General features: G+C 44.0%; 1 protein-coding gene across 1 annotated transcript in view; it reads right to left on the minus strand.

Moving 5' to 3' along the window:
* Positions 1 to 7,627: 7,627 nt before the first annotated feature.
* Positions 7,628 to 21,059, minus strand: part of LOC105932101 (papilin) — a 35,200-nt gene continuing 21,768 nt past the window's right edge. The window contains exons 11-20 of the mRNA XM_036139789.1: positions 19,702 to 19,850; positions 19,118 to 19,260; positions 17,052 to 17,128; positions 16,824 to 16,940; positions 10,263 to 10,364; positions 10,011 to 10,066; positions 8,570 to 8,654; positions 8,301 to 8,468; positions 7,999 to 8,172; positions 7,628 to 7,802 (exon numbers count right to left, since the gene is read on the minus strand). Of these exons, the coding sequence (XP_035995682.1) occupies positions 7,780 to 7,802; positions 7,999 to 8,172; positions 8,301 to 8,468; positions 8,570 to 8,654; positions 10,011 to 10,066; positions 10,263 to 10,364; positions 16,824 to 16,940; positions 17,052 to 17,128; positions 19,118 to 19,260; positions 19,702 to 19,850 (1,094 nt within the window). The 3' untranslated portion in view covers positions 7,628 to 7,779. The remainder of the gene's footprint in view (positions 7,803 to 7,998; positions 8,173 to 8,300; positions 8,469 to 8,569; positions 8,655 to 10,010; positions 10,067 to 10,262; positions 10,365 to 16,823; positions 16,941 to 17,051; positions 17,129 to 19,117; positions 19,261 to 19,701; positions 19,851 to 21,059) is intronic.

Raw genomic sequence — 21,059 nt, forward strand, 5'->3', positions numbered from 1 at the left:
TGCATCCAATGACTGCAGAGTAATTTCTGCAGATGTCAGGAATCTGTCTTGTATTAGAAGTCTGAGGTGTAAAGAGTGAAAGGGAACGGTGAGAGTACAGTACCCTGTGGTGCTCCATTGCTGCTGACTACCTGGGTAGACACACAGCCCTTCAGTCTTACAAACTGTGCTCTGTTTGTCAGGTAGTCTCTGATCCAGGTGATTGTTGAGGCGTGCACCTGAATGTTCTGGAGTTTCTGACGAAGCAAATCAGGCTGAATTGCGTTAAATGCACTGGAGAAATCAAAGAACATGATCCTCACAGTGCTGCCTGCTCTGTCCAGATGACTTAGACTTAGACAACTTTATTGTCATTTTGTATGCACAAAGTGCATACAGAACGAAATTTCGTTTGCATACAGCTTGAAAAATCACAGTAAATTGCACTAATTTTCAGGATAAATATGCAGCAGCGGTTTATGTAAACAATTGAAATGTAAACAATGTAAAAAAATAAATAAAAAAATCAGATGACAGTGGGTTCGTTGAAGCAGGTGTATGACAGCATCTTCAACTCTGGACCCGCATCCTCATTCAAGTTCATTCTCCCCAGCGGCCTCTTCACCTGAGTTCTAGAGACAAAAAAGTGGTGCAAAAGGAGCAGCACCATCTTCTAATCTGGTTGGGTCCCACGGCCAAGGTAGAAGATGAAACATCTGAGGTGAGACAAGGAGGCTTCTGGTCAAAGGACAATCACATGCTTTATTTGACTTTGGTCACATCACAGCTTGGTTTAAAGATTTTAGCCTTAAGTGATTTAATGCAAACAGTAAAGAAGCAACAACCTAACAAGAGGTAAGCATAAATTAAACGAAATGCTTCATTTACATTTATATTGCCAAGTTGGAAAGTGCACCAATGCTGGCATAAGAAATTTTGTCAACAGCAATGATTTTCTTAAAAATTTGCCCAACGAGTTTGTCTGCATGTATGTATGTATGTATGTATGTATGTATGTATGTATGTATGTATGTATGTATGTATAAAGCATATAAATTAGTGAAACCCATAATTATCTCTAAATTTTATCTTGTTTTACTTTATTTCATTTCCAACCACACAGAAAAACAATGAGGCAAAACTCAAAATCGTGCATTACATGCACATTGGTATTCATGGAACAACAACACACGGGCATGCGTTAAGGTACACGGGCATAGAGACAATATGCATTTGTATATATGTAAATGTGTGTGTGCGCCAAATCGTGTGTGCATGTGTATCAGTGAGTAATTATGGAGAATAAAGGCCCGCTTGTACAGAGTGAAACTGTGGGGTTTGAAGTGAGATGGGAGATGATTTTCTGTTTGGCTGAGCAGGCTCAATAGTCCCATTCAACTAGCCCCCTTACTGCTTATTGTCCTCCCACCAGCAGTCCCACACACACACACACACACACACACACACACACACACACACACACACACACACACACACACACACACACACACACACACGGCTGTGCCGGATTTAAAGCGGAGGCCTAGGGGAGAAAGAGGAGGATAGAGGATAAGAGAGCTAAACTTAAGAGAGCTGTCAAGAGGGTGAGGCGAGGAAACAAAATGACGTCATCCAAACGTCACCGTTGAATCGTATCTTATGCAATTGCAACTTTAGAAATTTAAAAACATACAAATTGTTTGTCGGAGCACATTTTGATGCAATCCGGTGCCCTCCCTTTCTCAGTATCAGACGTCATCGTACTCTTGCACCTCTTGTGTGGCGGTCAACCAGGTCCACATTACAGAGATACTCCCCCTACACACACACACACGCACACACACATACACACACAGGTCACACAATGGTCTGTCCTCACAGAGGAGGAACTCACACTGGTCAGGGGTTAATAATCGTCTGTCGCTGGTTTGCAAGCCGTTAGGATATTGATCTGGCTGTGTTTTTTATGCCACCTGGGGAAAGGAATGTGCCGGCTCCTTCAGTGGAGTATGTGTTCTCATCTGGGAGCGCGCTGAGCAGTCAGCTACACTGTGTGTGTGTGTGTGTGTGTGTGTGTGTGTGTGTGTGCGTGTGTCACAGAGAGGTCAGGCAGTGCAGAGTGGGCCGGGGTGTCACACTGTGCAGCGAGACAGACGGTGGAGGGCAGAATATACTTCAGGTCAGTTGGTCATGGGTCATTGACAGCATTTTGACTCAAACACAGAGGTGAGCTCTGCGTTGCTATAATCACATGTGAGACACCTCACCTTTTTGACTGCTTTTTCAAATGGGAAATGAGGGAACTCCACCGACAATCAGTGAAACGCATTCCCGAATCGCTGTGGCAATATGAAGTTCACTAACACTGAAACGTTTCAAGCGTAGAAGTCAGACGTAGGTGTGAAAAAAGGATTTTCAACGTTGTTGCAAGAAAAAATCTGAAAAGTTTGGTGTGCACTTGTACTAACTTGGAGATCCTTTAATTTGGTACTCCTGAAAAGATCTAGTGCAACTACTGGCCTTTGGACGTCACCTAATAAGTAAATAAATGTCACCTCCAGCAGTTCTCCAGCCATCAATGGATGAGAGGCGGGGTACACCACGGACAGGTTGCCAGTCTATCACCTGGACAAACAGGACAAACAACCATGCACGCACGCACACCTAAGGGAAATTTAGAGTAACAAACTCCCCTAACAGCCATGCTTCTGGACTGCGGTAGGAAGCCGGAGTACCCGATCAGAACCCACTCATGCACGGGGAGAACATGCAAACTCAAACCCAGGACCTTCTTGCTACAAGGCAACAGTGCCACTGCCAACTGCTCCACAGACAGTTGTTGAGCAAATGGATGCAGGTGTACACAGGCCAGTCCTGGAGGTGTTGACTGGAGTAGAGTGGTGGGCATAACAAGGTCCTGGAGGGAAACCCGGACCTCCCGCTCCCTGGCAACAATCTCCAGCTCATTCCAGGAGTTCTAGGTTTTCCAAGTGGGCTGTGTATGGAAAAGCTCAGAAGGGAGGCTCCTAGAAAATCTGTGGCTCTGCTTCGACGCCGCCTCAGGTGACAGAGCTCCTCACACTATATCTGAGGACAAACCAGGGAAGCTAATTTTGGACGTTTGTATTTCGTTCTTTCAGTCATGATCGATATCTCGCAATTATATTTGAGTGTTGGAACGTAGAGTAAGCGGTAAATTGAGAGCTTCTTTCTCTTTCTTCACAACGACAGAGCAAAGCAGCGCCTGCATTACTGCAGAAGAAGCTCTAATCAGTTGATCCATCGACCAAGCCATCCAACCATCACACACAAACAAGAAACTAAGATACTTAAACTCCTCCGTTTGAGATTAAGACTGTCCTTCACTGTCTTGGGGAAGCGGTGCACCTTGTTCCAGCTGAGAATCATGGTTCTCAAAAGAACCCTTCAGGACCCTAAATATACAGCCGAGCTGCAGTGAATCAAAGCAAGGTCATGTATTCAGATGGCGTAGTCAACGTCTATTGAGAATCTGCTGTTACTTCCACCACTCTGGAAGAGGGTCAGTCTTTGCAAAGCTGGTACAACACACCCCACTAGACTTTCAGCTGCAAATCCAGCAAAATGTGGTTCTAAAACGTAATGAACATAAACACATGTCGCACTGTTCATAAATAAATAAATGCTAAAATTGAATTATAAATTGTTTCAATGAACATTGGTTTAAAGTTGTGTTTTATTCATGCAGGCGCACTACTCTGCTTTTTTTAAATTTATAAAAAAAAAAAAAATGTCAAATGAGTTGAGCAGAACATTGATCACATTGAAAAAGAAGAAAAACACTTAAAGGTAAAGCAATGATTCAAAAGAGTGTATTTGAATTTAAATTTAAAATGTTTATTGAAAAATACACTTTTCGTCTGTTTGCAATGATTAGATGGACATTTTCTAAGTCCTTAATGCTGTTTGGAACAACTGCTTTTACTTTTCTGCGCACATTTATTCTATCACTGTAAGACAACTGAAGGATTGCAAATAGAAATCTGGACTTTTATGTGATGCACACATCATAGTTTATAGTGTTTGTCCTTTTCTATGAGAATGGTTAATAAACCAATGGTATGGTTATTAAAGCAACTTTGTTGCTGGTTTAATTTTGAAGGAAGTTTCTTGTCTATTACCGAAGCAAACACAACTACTTTGAGAGTCATGTTTTACAAAAAACTGGATGGTATATATTGTGTTCCAATGTCTTTCTGAGCGGGGAAGAAATCAACAAGTGTTTAGTGCTAACATTGCTCTGGCTAGGACTGCTAAACATCTGGCACATTCATAGGGTTTGATCAGCTCATTGATTTTCAATGTGCCTTTTTAAATACACAACAGCCAGGATAGCTCTAATCTTCCTTGTTCTTGTTTTTCAAAGTTTATTAGTTATCTCAAACAGAAGGTCACTTTCTAAGGTTTAGCTGGAGATGGTGCAGACCTGCTCTGCAGTACCCACAACCAAGCTGTATAAATTGAGAGCAATTAAAAGTTATTTCTGCTGTCTGTGAGGTAGTAAAATTAAAAATAATTGCTTGACAGATGAAAAGTTGAAGTAATTGCTGTGGTGAGAAAGCAGCTGAGGCCGTGGTGGGAATTTTACTGTCAGATTTGTGGTAAGTTCAGACTGTCGGAAAGTTTTCTGCAGAACTAATCGAGGTTATCGCTTCCTCTCTCTCATGGGAACCTCAGGGCCTCTCTCTTACTGCTGTCTTGGAAAACAAACTAAAAGTGTCAAAATGTGTCAGGAGCACTCTCCGCACATATGTCCGCATCCTTGTGTGGGCCTGTGAGAGCAAGACAAAGTAAATTCCTCTGGTTATCCGTGTGTGTTGTTTGCTTGTTTGGCACCTCTCGTGCAGCGTGCACCAGGTGAACTGGCCTGGTACGGAAGGTCAGCACTGTGATGTCACTTCCCTTTCCTTTCCGGATATTCCCAGCATTCTACTGCCAGCAGCCGGGAACTCTGGGAACTGAGAACAGGAAGCCTGGCTCCTTCACTGGAGAGAAAGCTTGTAGCGGTGACTTTTTCAGCTCTGAGTGACTCATCATTTGCTGACTAAAGTCCCTACATGAAAACAGGTATCATGGCGAGCCACTGAGAAACTCAGGAGGGTCATGATTAGTTTGAATAATATCGCCACCTCCTGGTTAAGGCCTTGAATGGGACGTTGAATTCAGATCAGCTTATTTGCTCCTCCCTGATTTACATGGCCCTGTGATGGACAGACGAACTGTCCAAGACCCGAGACCCTGCATGGATAAGCGGGTATAGACAATGGATGGACAGATGAATTAATAATTTAATTTGACCATTTGGCCGGAGAGATACAGAAAAATGAAATTACACTTATTTTTTTCTGGAAAAACAAAAAAGATCTAATATCTAATAAGACTTGTTATACCTTAGCGCAATAAACTCGTAATAGGCCAATGCCTTTTTACAGAATAGAACCAAATCTACAAATTGGATTATATATGACAGTTTAAGGCATAAAAATGGGTTGTTTCATGCATCGAGTCAGATGACAAAACAAGGAGAAAGGAGCAGCTCCATATGCAAGATGTCCAGTTCAGGCAGATAGGTAAAAAGGCTTAACATTTACATTTGTAAATATAATTCAAATCTGAGGATACTTTGGTGTTCTTCCAAATTGTTTAGCCCATTGCACTGAACATTGTGCCACATTTTAGCTGTAGTCAATACTTCATAAGCCAACTTTTAGCAATTACACTAGCTAGTCTTTTAAGGGCATGCTTCTACCACATTTTCACTGAGGTTTTTTGTTGTTGCCATTTCTTCCAGAATAATCGAAGCTATGTCGGGTCAAGGCTTAGCTTGAATTATCCTGGTAAATGGAAATAATATGACAAGCCTAAATTGATAGGCTGGGCAAGGAGAACATTGATCAGAGAAGCAGCCAAGAGGCTCATGCCAATTCTGGAGGAGCTGCAGAGTTCAGGTGGGACAATTTGTTGATAGGAGTACTATTAGTTGATTATTAGTCTGCTCTTTAAGAAAGAAGTAAGCCACCACTGACAGAAAATTGTAAGAGGTCCCTTTAAATGTTTGCCACAACCCATGTGGGTGACACAGCAGACTTGTGCAAGATGCTTTGGTCAGATGAGACAAAACTAGAGCTTTTTAGGCCAACATCCAAAGTGCTTAGAGATATACACATTGTCCTGCAAAAACAAGCCCCACAACAAACTATGTCAATGGCAGCATGATAATGTGGGCATACATATGAGGCCGCACAAATGTAAAATACATGTATGTGTCAGAAGAATCTATGTTTGTGAGAGATGTATATGTGTTTGTGAGGGTGGTATATTAAATTATGGCTTGCATGGCCCCTCATACATCCAGTACCTTTTTTTTTCAGCAGCTACAGGGCAGCTGATCAGAGTTGATGAGAAGACAGATAGCTAAATACAGGGGGGGGGGGGTACTCCCAGAAGCTGAAAAGGTCTTGACACTGGGCATAGAGTCACTTTCCAGTGGGACAGTAACCCTGAGTGGGAGTGGTGGGCTTGTGGTTAGGCAGCCAGGTGTTTGCATTTTGGAGAGGCTGCAAAGGTTGTTAGTTTGAAACTCAGTCTGGCTCTCTGAGCACAGATTGCTCCCTGTGCATCACTCAGTGTGGCAGCACGCTGCTCCCTAAGGCAGTGGTTCCCAACCCTGGTCCTCAAGTAGCCCTGCCCTGCATGTTTTAGATGTGTCTCTGTTCAGCACACTTGCAGAACCTCTTCTTCTGCAGCCATCAAGTGCTGCAGAAGCCTCTTAATCACCTGAAACATGCAGGAGAGGGGTTCTTGAGGACCACTGCCCTAATAGATGGGTTAAACGCAGAGACAAATTTCTCCTCTGTTGGACTATAAAGGGAAATATTTAACGAAACACGATCCAGATCCAAATCTTTTTCAGAATTAGTAAACAGCACTTTAAAAACTGATTTTAACAGATGCGCTATGAGCCTTTTAAAACTGAAGATGCTAAACTATAACCTCACCCTGCTATAAACTTCTCTCTGACCTGTTTGATGTGTTCCTGGGTCTTCATGATTGTTGACTTCAATAATAAAGCTCTGAGGCCTTCAGAGAACAGCTGCATGTAGACTGAGAATAAGTTACTCTTGTGGTCTCCATTTACCATTTAGGAGACGTGGTTGTAAGACGACAAAATGTTAAAGACACTATATGTGGTAAAAACACTTTTGCAACGCCCTGTATCTCTGTATATACAGATCTATAGAATGATTTAGAATTAGTGTTTTAGTGTAATAAGGCTCGTTTGTCGGATTTAAACCACCTTTTGAAAATGATAACCTTTAAAGCAGGTAGTAAACATACTCATCATTAGGCCCTGATTTCTGTACTAAAAATGTTTTTGGATTGGTTAGAATATTCTAATCGTAAATGTTCTGTCCTCATTAGCTATAAGCAGAAAATCCTCGTAATTAACAGGAAGAAAGCCTTGCAAGCTTTAAATACATTTTTTAATTTTCCTTTCGCTCCATTTATACTAATACAAAGTTATTGTTTACTATAAAGTCAAACCTTCTGTCTTTCAATGCAATACATGGACAAACAGAACCAAAAAAATAACAACAAACCAACAAAGTGCTGACTTTTTTTTATTGAGGGCTTGTCATGATTTGATACCAGTTTTGCTTTTGCTGAGATGTGTTTTTATTGTGCGCCTCGTTCAAGTCTGATTCATGATTCCTCTGTGTGGAACGAGATCTGGAGAGCAGCAGCACTTCCTCGCTTTGCTCAGCTTGACACCAGCAGGTCATCTGGCCAACAGAGAAATACAGTAAATGTTCTGAGCAAGGCTTTTACTTTATGACACACAGGCCGTGCAGTTCGATTGGGTTTTAGTCGTGGTGTTCATGAATACAAATTCTGCCAAACAGCACAGAGATTAATATTTTCAGCCTTTCTCTGTGAAAAACACATTGGTACTTTGTCAGATTTCCCGGACTGCCTCACCGTCTTTCATCACTCCGCAGTACTCCTCACACTCTGACTTGGTGTAGAACTTGTTAGCGTTGGACTGACAGAAGCCCGGTTTGTAGGCCATGCACAGTCCAGTGGAGGAGTCGAAGGCCCAAATGACTGGTTGGCCCGTGCAGGGCTGGGCCGCCATAGGCAGACGGCACACAGCTGGAGAATCAAATAAGAATAAGCCTCGCTGAAATTTCATCACAGTACTTATTCACGAATCAGTTTCTGCACACAGCAACCTTCTTATTGGTCCAACACCAGCGTTACGTTCTGTGCAATCTCCTCACCCTCCGTCCGACATCTTTGCAGACACTCTCTCTCGGTTTTGAAGTTATTCTGATTGCCTAAACAGCCGCCGTACTGGAACAGCTCGCAGCGCATTGAGGAAGAGTTGTAGAAGTAGCGGTTGTGTATCCCGAAACAGGGTCCTGTGTCTGGAGTGGCATTGCACGCCTCTGTGAAGACAGACAGATGCACAGAGTGTGTGACAGGGAACTACAGGTCCTGTAGTGTCTCAAGGTATAAACTGATGTTTTCTATGCAGCTCTTCTCTTACTGGCTCCACTGAACAGGGTTGTATCGTCACCAGAGCCCTCTACCTCCACGGGGGCCAAAGAAGGTGCGGCGTTTCTCCTCACCCGCTGCAGCATGGAGAGACAAAACTCAATCAGCTTTATCAAATCCATCTCTGTCCTATTCACAACATTCAGCTCAAATTGTACGTATGAGCCCAACTTCTTTATGTTTTTATGTTAAAATGTCGAATTTGTTTCAACTGTGGCCATTATAACTACTTTACTTACAACATTTGTAAGTAAAGAATCACGTTTTGATACAGAGAAATTCTTGTTGAAAGCTCAGAGAAAGGCAAACACAAACCTTTTTCAAGAAAACATGTAAGGTAATGTGAAGACCTCTCCACTCACATCTTTCCTGAACCCAGTGGCCAAAATGTTGCAGTACATGCTTGCTTTAAAAGCCTGACAATATTTATCTTTTTTAATGTTAACAGCAATGATGAAATGAAATGAAGTGTTGGTATAAATGTTCTGTTAGGATACAGGTATTTGTGAGTAGCAGATATTTACACAAACCCCATAAAAATACATACTCTTTGCTCTTATTGACACCAAATTAAACTGTTTCTTGTTTTAGGTAAATTCAGATTACTAGAACTTTTAATTTGTTAAAAGCTAGTATAATGAACTTTTATTTTTTATTTTTTTCAATTCAAAGGCTTATACATCAGGTGTTTATGCATTTAAACTGTTTGGGAGAACCCCAGAAGATGCTGCCATGGCTTTGTGAGCTTCTGGTAGATTAGCTGACAACATTTTAGATTAGTGGACGTACACCTGTGGGTGTATTTCAAGGCAACATCTCAAGCACACTACATCCTTGTGTGACATCATGGGAAAAACAACAACAACAACAACAACAAAGGAAATCAGCCAACATATCAGGAAGGGCTTTGTGGACTTCCACATTCTTTGATCCAGATGCCCGAAAGTGTGCCTGTTCATCTGTCCAACCAATTATATGCTAGTATGGCAACATGCGCTGTAGGACGGATGAGTACGCTTCACAAAAATAGATGATATCATTAAGGAGGAACCTTGTGTGGAAATATTGAAGCGCCGTCTCAAGATGGAATTTAAAGCTCTGGCACAAACGAGTCTTCTAAATAGACAATAATGCAAGTCACGCAGACAGTCACACTATTTACAAAGTGTCTCCAGGTCAATGTTTCAGACGGACCGTCTCAAAGCCCTGATTTCAGTCCCAGAGACGATTTGTGGACAGAACAGAAAAGGTGTGTGAGAACAAGGCGGCCCTCCAGCAAACTTGTGGAGGAGAGAGAAAACGCTTGACCCAAGTCATACCAGACCTACAAAAGGAAATGATTGTCTGCTTCAATGTCAGTGAGAACAAAATAGATAACTTGTCTCTTTTAATACAGTGGATGATAGATCTGGTTTCAACCATAATGCTCAAACCTGAGGCTCAGGCTGAATTGTCGGCGCTGCCACCTGCTCTCCAGGAACACAGTCACCTGCACACAGAGAGATGGAGACCTTTCTCTCATATGAGGAATGCATTGATTTATAGACAAGACGGTTTTTAAAACAGTCTATGTTGGGCTATGTCAAGTATACTGATGCATAAAGAAAGAGTCTTTCTATTTTTGAGTTAGAAACTGCAGAGAAGGGTGATCTGACATCTGGCTGCATGTAAATGTGTTTATCTACCTTTGTCCTTTCTAATGAAAATGAACTCTTCGCCTATTCCTTGTTGTTGGACCAGCGTTTTGAAGTCATCGAGGATGGTTGGTCTCACAGTCCTTGTTCGACCTACAGAGAACAGATGACAAACAAACCGCACTGTAAATGGCAATGTCTTGGCATTAGGGGGTGCCATTCTTCAACATTTCACAAGGTTGGAACACAGAGAAAAGGATCAGTGATCATTCCTCTTTATACAATCTCTAGATCTTCCTGGTTCCCCTCTTATGATCTTTAATCTTCATCTCGGCCCATAGGTTTTCTGAAGGATTTACTTCTGGGGACAGAAATGGCAATGAATGAGGATTGATTTTGTCTCTGGTGAAGGATCTTTGTCAGTTTGGCCATAGTTTTGGATCTTTATTCTGCTGAAAGAGTTTCCTTTTCAGTTTCCTGGTATTTTAAATGGTTTATGATGATGCACAGTCTAACGAGAGCCTTCAGAAGAGAAGGCATCACAGTTTCTTCAACATGCAAGACGGGCAGATAATCATCTGCCGTTGTACATGAGACACATTTTGAGGTTTGTTGATTAAAGCAAATTTCTTTTTATCTTTGTTCAACAAAATTTACAAAAGTCAAGTTTTATTTTTTAAGATTTCTTCAGTTTTTTCTATGTGTTAAACACTTACTTTGGGATTATACAATTTTTCTATTGTATTGTTTTTTTTTCATATTCCGTTTCCTCGTTTTTGTTAGATATTAAATCGGGTTCTACCGTTGTTAGGTTTGTGCCTCTGCGGCCACCGTACCCCCATGTTTTGGAGGGGACTGTTTTTCCTCTATTCTGCAGTTCAGTTTTAGGAAATGTACCGCAACCACATTCCAGCCTGCCTTCTCGTGTTTACCCATTTCAACCCAGCACTGCCACTTTAATTGGCCTGCGACGCACCCCCTATGGGGTTGGCGCGGTTGTCTCACACATCATGCCGGACGGCACAGACAAACCCATCACTTTCGCCTCTAAGACCCTAAATAAACCTGAATGTAGCTATCCGCAGATCGAGCGGGAGGCCCTGAGCATCGTGTTTGGAATTAGGAAATTCCATCAGTACCTTTTTGGAAGGAGATTTACGCTTCTAACTGACCACAAACCGCTGACAGCCTTGCTGGGACCACACGCGGGCATTACACCGTTGGCCGCAAGCAGAATGCAGAGATGGGCCCTGCTGCTCTCAGGCCATGACTACGACATTAAGTACCGCCGATCTGAATTACACGGTAATGCGGATGCCTCTCCTGCCTACCGCTCCCCGTAGTGAGGCCAATAACCCGACAAAGTGACATCTTCTACTTTCAGCACGTGAGCGACACCCCTGTCACCGCTAAACAAGTGCAACATGCCACACGGAACGATCAGCGGTAATGGATGCCATTATGAAAGGCAGGAGAATCTCAAGCACACCTGACAACAAACCATACTTGGTCAGGCAACAAGAACTTTCTGCACAGTCTGGGTGTCTGCTGTGGGGCAGAAGGGTCATCATACCCCCTTCTCTGCGGAGCCCCATGTTAAAACAACTCCACGTCGGGCACTGTGGCATAGAGTGCATGAAGGAGATGGTTCACAGCTATTTCTGGTGGCCGGGGCTAGAGAAGCACATTGAGGACTATGCGGGCCGTTGCACTACCTGCCAGACTGTGCGAAACACACCTAAACCAGCGGCAGTCAACCCATGGGAACGGCCCGCGTAGCCGTGGCAGCGTATACACATTGACTTTGCGGAACCTATCGAGGACAGGATATTGTTGGTGGTGGTGGACACGCACAGCAAAGGGCCCGACGTGGCCATCATGAAGTCTACAACCACCAGGAAAACCATTGAGCGTCTGGAGGAAATGTTCAGCCAGTATGGAATACCGGAACAGCTGGTGAGCGACAACGGGCCCCAGTTTGTCGCCGAGGAGATTGAGGCCTTCCTCAAGATGAATGGAATTCAACACATTAAGTCAGCACCCTACCACCCGTCCACCAATCGACAGGCCAAGAGACTTGTACAAACCTTCACACAGTCTAAAGGGTTCAGTGTCCCAAGGTTCCCTTCATCAGCGACTGTACACTTTCCTGCTGACTTACTGAAACATGCCACACATCACCACTAAAGCATCGCCCACTGAGCTCCTTCTGAAAAGAGCGCTGTGCACCCAACTGGATTGCATACAGCTGCCGTCAAGGAGCCAAACTGTCCATTGCGGTCAGCAAGAGCAGAGGCGACGTAGGTAAGGCACACCACGGTCTTTTCATATAGGAGACCTGGTCCTAGCTCGCAATTACCTAAGGGGTCCCAGGTGGGTGCCAGCAGAGATAGTGGCTATTACCGAGCCGGCTGACATACCAAGTACGCACCAACAATGACGCAGTGTGCCGTTGTCATATGGACCAACTGCTGGCCAGCAAGGACCCTGCCCCGGAGCAGATGGGCTCTCCTCCGCTAGATATCTCCAGCCGGGCAGACGCGGTGGAGGACCTGGCCGCCCCCGACACCCTGCCAGCCACACTTCAAGAGGACAACCTTACAGACCAGGTTCCCCATCGCCAACGGAATCAGCGCCACCGCCGTCTCAGGTGACCCACCATCCTCGCCGATACCCCATGCGCGAGCGACGACCTCCTGACCGCCTGGACTTGTAGCTGAATCCTTGCTGATGGACTTTCATATCCTTTTTTTGGTTGAAAATTTAGGAGTTAGGTTATACCTTAATTTGGGGAACGTTATCTTATTCTGGGGGTTATTCTTACTGATTATGGGGGAAGGAAATGTTAGATATTAAATCGGGTTCTACCGTTGTTATGTTTGTGCCTCTGCGGCCACCGTACCCCCATGTTACGGAAGGGACTGTTTTTCCTGTATTCTGCAGTTCAGTTTTAGTAAATGTATCGCAACCACATTCCAGCCTGTCTTCTTGTTATTGATATAAATCAAGGTAAATACATGTCAGTTTTGACTTGCTTTGCTTTCTGCTCTCATTTCACATCTTTTCCTCGTTTACCTTTCTGCATCTGTGCTGTTTCTGTCACGATCTGAAAAAATATTTAGTTATCTTGTCTGATTCATCACTTGTTGTCTTCCTGTCAGCTGGCAAATTAAATTGCTGCCTTGCACACTTTTAGTTCTGTTTCCATTAATATCTTAAGGTCTTCCTCAGCTGCACGGTGGAGCCGTTCTTGGCATTTTTCTAGTTCAAATCCAAGCCCAGGGTCTCTTTGTATGGACCATGTTCTCCCTAGTGTTGCATGGCCTCTTACCGGGAACACTGTCATCTTCCCAAGATCCAGAAACATCACTAAAAGGTGATTGTCCGTCCGTCCGTCGTCTTCCGCTTATCCGGGGTCGGGTCGCGGGGGTAGCAGCTTTAGTAGGGAGGCCCAGACGTCCCTCTCCCCAGCCACTTGGGCCAGCTCCTCAGGAGGAACCCCAAGGCGTTCCCAGGCCAGCCGGGAGACATAGTCCCTCCAGCGTGTCCTGGGTCTTCTCCTGGGCCTCCTCCCGGTGGGACGTGCCCGGAACACCTCTCCAGGGAGGCGTCCAGGAGGCATCCTGACCAGATGCCCGAGCCACCTCAACTGGCTCCTCTCGACGTGGAGGAGCAGCGGCTCTACTCTGAGTCCTCCCCGGATGACTGAGCTCCTCACCCTATCTCTAAGGGAGAGCCCAGACACACTACGGAGAAAACTCATTTCAGCCGCTTGTATCCGGGATCTCGTTTTTTCGGTCACGACCCAAAGCTTGTGACCATAGATGAGGGTAGGAACGTAGATCGACCGGTAAATCGAGAGCTTCGCCTTTTGGCTCAGCTCTCTCTTCACCACAACGGATCGGTACAGCGCCCGCTTCACAGCAGACGCTGCACCAATCCGCCTGTCGATCTCCCGCTCCATCTTCCCCTCATTCGTGAACAAGACCCCAAGATACTTGAACTCCTCCACTAGGGGCAGGACATCCTCCCCAACCCGGAGAAGGCACTCTACCCTTTTCCGGTTCAAGACCATGGTCTCGGATTTGGAGGCACTGATTTTCATCCCGGCCGCTTCGCACTCGGCTGCGAACCGCTCCAGTGAGAGCTGTAGATCACGCCCTGATGAAGCCAATAGGACCACGTCATCCGCGAATAGCAGAGACGCAATCCTAAGGCCACCAAAGCGGATCCCCTCAACACCTTGGCTGCGCCTAGAAATTCTGTCCATAAAAGTTATGAACAGAATCGGTGACAAAGGGCAGCCTTGGCGGAGTCCAACTCTCACCGGAAACGAGTCCGACTTACTGCCAGCAATGCGGACCAGACTCTGACACCGGTCGTACAGAGACCTGACAGCCCTTATTAAAGGGTCCGGTACTCCATACTCCCGGAGTACCCCCCACAGGACCCCCAGAGAGACACGGTCGAATGCCTTCTCCAGATCCACAAAGCACGTGAAGACTGGTTGGGCAAACTCCCATGCCCCCTCAAGAATCCTGCTGAGGGTGTAGAGCTGGTCCAGTGTTCCACGGCCAGGACGAAAACCACACTGCTCTTCCTGAATCCGAGATTCGACTATCCGACGGACCCTCCTTTCCAGAACCCCTGAATAGACCTTACCAGGGAGGCTTAAGAGTGTGATTCCTCTGTAGTTGGAACACACCCTCCGGTCCCCCTTTTTAAATAGGGGGACCACCACCCCAGTCAGCCAATCCAGGGGAACTGCCCCCGATGTCCACGCAATGTTGCAGAGCCGCGTTAACCAACACAGCCCCACAACATCCAGAGCCTTAAGGTACTCAGGGCGAATCTCATCCACCCCCGGAGCCTTGCCACCGAGGAGCTTTTTAACAACCTCGGCAACCTCAGCACCAGAGATGCTCTTGGGACGTGGAATGTCACCTCTCTGGTGGGGAAGGAGCCTGAGCTTGTGCGCGAGGTTGAGAGGTTCCGACTAGAGATAGTCGGACTCACCTCGACGCACCGCTCTGGCTCCGGAACCAGTCTCCTTGAGAGGGGCTGGACATTCTTCCACTCTGGAGTTGCCCATGGTGAGAGGCACCGAGCTGGGGTTGGCATACTTGTTGCCCCCCATCTCGGTGCCTGCACGTTGGGGTTTTCCCCGGTGAACGAGAGGGTGGCCTCCGTCTGCATTCGTGTGGGGGGACGGGTTCTGACTGTTGTTTGCGCTTATGCGCCAAACAGCAGTTCAGATTACCCACCCTTTTTGGAGTCCTTGGAAGGGGTACTGGAGAGTGCCCCTCCTGGGGACTCCCTCGTTTTGCTGGGGGACTTCAACGCTCACGTGGGCAATGACAGTGGGACCTGGAGGGGCGTGGTTGGGAGGAATGGCCCACCTGATCTGAACTCGAGTGGTGTTTTGTTGTTGGACTTCTGTGCTCGTCATGGATTGTCCATCACAAACACCATGTTCAAGCATAAGGGTGTCCATATGTGCTCTTGGCACCAGGACACCCTAGGTCGCAGTTCAATGATCGACTTTGTTGTCGTTTCATCTGACCTGCGGCCGCATGCCTTGGACACTCGGGTGAAGAGAGGGGCGGAGCTCTCCACCGACCACTACCTGGTGGTGAGTTGGCTCCGATGGCGGGGGAGGAAGCCGGTCCGACCGGGCAGGCCCAAACGCACTGTGAGGGTTTGCTGGGAACGTCTGGCGGAGTCCCCTGTGAGGCGGAGCTTTAACTCCCACCTCCGGGAGAACTTTAAACACGTCCCGAGGGAGGCGGGGGACATTGAGTCTGAATGGACCATGTTCCACGCCTCTATTGCTGAGGCGGCTAGTCGGAGCTGTGGCCGCAAGGTTGTCGGTGCATGTCGTGGCGGCAACCCTCGAACCCGCTGGTGGACACCAGCGGTGAGGGAAGCCGTCAAGCTGAAGAAGGAGTCCTATCGGGCTTTTTTGGCCTGTGGGACTCCGGAAGCAGCTGATGTGTACCGGCAGTCGAAGCGGCAGGCGGCTCGGCTGGTCGCCGAGGCAAAAACTCGGGAGTGGGAAGAGTTCGGAGAGGCCATGGAGAAAGACTTCCGTACGGCTTCGAAGCGATTCTGGTCCACCATCCGGCGTCTCAGGAGGGGGAAGCAGTGCAGTACCAACACTGTTTACAGTGGGGGTGGTGTGCTGCTGATCTCGACTCGGGACGTCGTGCGTCGGTGGGCGGAATACTTCGAAGACCTCCTTAATCCCACCAACACGTCTTCCATTGAGGAAGCAGAGCCTGAGGACTCTGGGTCGGGTTCTCCCATCTCTGGTGCTGAGGTTGCCGAGGTTGTTAAAAACCAATCACCTTTTACGTCTTGGGACGTAAAAGGTGATTGGTTTCTCCAAATATCCTTTCCCTGCTCCCAACCATTCTGCATTCAGGTCTTATTTATAAATACGCATGTGACCTACGGTTCAGTTACTAGTTACCAAATACAACTTTTCCTTGACACAGTGTTAAGAAATATACCAGAGGATGGCAAACGTGTGTTCACTGCTGTTTTGTGCTTCATTAGCATATTTGGTTGAAAGTATTAATAATTACCAGCGTCTGTAATGGGAACACTTACTGTACAGCTTGAGTGAGATGCTCTTGTCACCCGTCGAGTTCTGCTTGCTCTTGATCATAATGGCGTACTCGTTGTAGTTGGTGTGAACCACATAAGCGTCCACATTGGCCCCCCACTCTGTAGGTGGAAAAAAAACGCCCAACAAGAGTTACTTCTCTCTGGTACTCTTCAAAGCGCAGTCATCACATTAAACAGATGGATAGAGAGTAATAAAATGAAAGGACATACTTGCAACATGATAGAAAAATCGTCCAGGTGTGGAGGTCAACTCATAATGTCCGGTTCTCTCTTTGCACGTTCCCTCTCTGAACACAGCACAGTTTAATCCAAATCATCAGACTTGATAATTTATTCACTGAACACATAATGTACAACCCGGCCAAAATAATACAGTTTATTACATTTTAAATATTTGCTAATACTAGTGTCTGAAGACGAAGACACAAGTGCACATTGCAGTTTATGAAATTTGCTTACGTTTTGATTTTTCTGAGGTTTTATTACGTTGCCTGGGATTGCATTAATAAGATTTGAAATTAGTTGTTTTTTTAAGGACTAATTTCTTCGCCCCATTTTTTAAAAATAAAATAGTGATTCTGATCCTAAAAGAGGACTGAAATGATGGTATAACATTTTTTTTTAGCATTTTTGTTTTAACCTCCATAGTAAATCACTTGCAAATTTACATTTGAAAGACTCCAAGATGCCCCGTTTTGAAGTGGACAAACCATAGTTTGAGCCTAATTACAGTATCTTGCAACGAGATAAAACCCATAGAACTTACTTGAAGTAATTTTTAAGACTAACGTCTTAACCATAAACTTCAGTTAATTATGTTAGGATATTATGTGATAGCTCAACATGAAATTATGTATTATCCGTGGAGTGGAAGCAAAAATGACACTTGGTTTACAACGGTTTTAGCAAATCTAGCTAAGCTTGGTGAGCCTTTTTGTATTCCTACCACTTAATCTGATACTCCTAGTTGAAATCTAGTTCACAGACTGCCTTAAGAAGCCACCTGTGTACTATATGGAGTGCTTTATGTAGTAGAAAACAATGCATATCACACAATTGCCACTGTGAAACATGGTGGCAGCAGCATCTTGGTGTGGGGAGGCTCTTCCTCTGCACGGGCAGGAAACCTGGTCAGAGTTGATGAAGCTAACTACAGGAAGATCCGTTAAGAAAAAATGTTACACTACACAAAAAGATAACAAACAATAAGTACAACTTTCTTGAAATTTGTGTGTTTTTCCTAGGTAAATAAGACTATTTGCCAATGTTCTGAGTATTTTTACCTCAAAAATAAGATAATTAGATATTCTGTACTTGAAATAAGATGATGGAGATTAATTGTTTCTATTTTAGGGGTAAGAATAGTCATTCCATTGGCAACTAATCTTATTTATCTGCTCAGATCAAGGAAAAATACAATAATTTTAAGAAAATCTGTCTCACTTTTTGGTTCCTTTTTGCAGTATGAAGGCTGCAAAGACTTGGGACTGGGGTGGATGTTTATCATCCAGCAGGAAAGTGACCCTAAACTTACAACCAGGGCTACAATGAAATGGTTTAAATTCATTAACATATATCATATGTTTTAAAATGGCCTAGTAAAGTTGTAAGACCTAAATCCACTTCAACATATTACCCCAAAAGACTTGTTGCTGTAATTGCAGTGTGAGGTGGTTCTATAGAATATTATCCATGAACACAAATATATGGCACACTTTTCAGATCTTTATTCGTGAAACATTTTCTGCACTTCACTATTTTGTGTTGGTTCCCAAATAAACACATTGAAGTCTGTGGTGATAACCTGTAAAAAAGGTTTTTGTGTATAAGATGTTCAATCGAGGTCTATTGTTGTAGGACAAAACAGTGACACTAATCTGCTGTCACCTCCATCACAAATATAGTTTGTTTTTCACCGGCAACATCATGGCATATTTGGAGAGACTGAGGCAAAGACAGGCCTGTTGTCAAAATCCTCATCTATTGTTGCTAATCTAAATCCAAGATTCTCAAATTTAAAAAGTTTAGACCGTTAAGACTGTTTTTACCTTAATACAGGTTTTATTTTTTGCAATTTGTTAATTTACTCGGAATAGAGAAATATGTTTTTTCCTATTTTTGTTTTTAGAAATTTCAATTTCATTCTTAAGACATTCTTAATATTTAAAAAATGAACAAATAAAAGTATGATTTGATGATTGATAAAACAGATAATATTTTTAAGGTACCTTCTTTCTTATAATGAGACATATGAGAGTATTTTTTTTTTATCCAACCTGAGTACTGTTCGGGTCATGTTGAGCTTTTCTTCCGTTGTGCCTTTCTGCAGCACTAGTTTTCCAATAGCCAGGTCTCCTCGGTTGCCTTGCATGTTGGGAGACGTACTCGCTTTTGCAACATCGTACCATGTTCCCAAAAACTGTAATGAAAAGTTAACAGATAAATACTACCTCTACTACTACTACTACTACTACTACTACTACTACTACTACTACTAAAAATAATAATAATAATCATAATAATAATAAAATTTTACTAACAGAAATTCAACATACAGTTAAGATTTTGTGGAATATTTCTGAAACGCAAACAAAGCTGTTTCGATCGTTCAGGTTCTTTGCCTTTTATCTTTTGTATGTGTTGTGTCTTTACTGTGAAAAAAAAATCATTATTGTTTTCTACTTAAGTGTGATGGATAAATGAAGAAAAAATGCATTCTTAAATATTAGCAAGAACATAAAACAAAACAAAGAAAAACAAAAACAAATAATCCAAGATCAATATCTGCTTCCTTGCTTTTTATTTTATTTTTACTTAACAGTATTAGATTACAGACAAGCCAAAGAGGTTCTCCTCTCACCTTGCTCAGATCAAAGTTCTCCTGTGTGGGGTAAAGAGGATCTGGGAGAACTGGGAGCCCCTGGAGGGTCCGTGTCCATCCCAACACCAGCAAAGAAACCAGAACCACAGATTTGTGCATCTCGTCAGAACTTTGTGTCCACTTATCTCAAACCTTGTCCTTTGGGTGTGTGACACAGCGACACCCCCTCTCTACTGCTGAAAAAGGGACCACACATTGACTGTAAAGGACTAATCACTCCCACAGCCGAGCTTCCAAAAACAAACAACGGAGCAAAGTTCTGTTTATCTGTTTTTGCCTGTTTTTGATAAGAGCACTATTAGTTGATTATTAGGCCAGCACTCCCACTCATGGGGGAGTGGTGGCCTAGTGGTTAGAGCAGTGCGCTTGCACTCAGAGAAGGTTGCAAGTACCCGGTTCGATCCCCAGTGCCTGCATTCTGGGTACCTGAGCAAGACCCTTAACCCCAGAATGCTTTCCCGGGTGCCGCACTGTGGCAGCTCACAAGGGTGATGAGTTAAAAGCAGAGAACAAATTTTGTTGTAATGTATGTTTCAATGACAATAAAGATGATATTACTATTACTATTATTACTAGTCTACTCTTTAAGGAAGAGTTGCAAGAACTAAGCCACCATTGACAAACAATTATAAGAGGTCCCTTTAAATGTTTGCCACAACCCATGTGGGCGACACAGCAGACTTGTGCAAGATGCTTTGGTCAGATGAGACAAAACTAGAGCTTTTTAGGCCAACATCCAAAGTGCTAAGTGATATACACATTGTCCTGCAAACACAAGCCCCACAACAAACTATGGTGAATGGCAGCATGATAATGTGGGCATACATATGAGAGGCCGCACAAATGTAAAATACATGTATGTGTCAGAAGAATCTAGACTTAGACTTAGACTTAGACAACTTTATTTGTCATTTTTGTATGCACAGAGTGCGTACAGAACGAAATTTCGTTGCATACAGCTTGTATGAAATTGCAGTAAAAAATCAAATTACAGTATAAGGTGCAGCAGTGATTTAAAAGTAAACAATTTAAATGTAGACAATGCAGGAGAAGTCACAGTGTACAGGGGAGTATTTTAAAAGCCTTTTATGTGCAGAATTGATTGTGCAAGGGCATTTGTGCAAGAATAAAGCTTGTAAATTACAGTAGATTTAAAATATAGTATTAGGTGCAGCAGTGATAAGGTGCAGCAGTGATTTAAAAGTAAACAATTTAAATGTAGACAATGCAGGAGAAGTCACAGTGTACAGGGGAGTATTTTAAAAGCCTTTTATGTGCAGAATTGATTGTGCAAGGGCATTTGTGCAAGAATAAAGCTTGTAAATTATAGTAGATTT

Source organism: Fundulus heteroclitus, chromosome 8 (genome assembly GCF_011125445.2).
Source record: "Fundulus heteroclitus isolate FHET01 chromosome 8, MU-UCD_Fhet_4.1, whole genome shotgun sequence".
Taxonomy (NCBI): Eukaryota; Metazoa; Chordata; class Actinopteri; order Cyprinodontiformes; family Fundulidae; genus Fundulus; species Fundulus heteroclitus.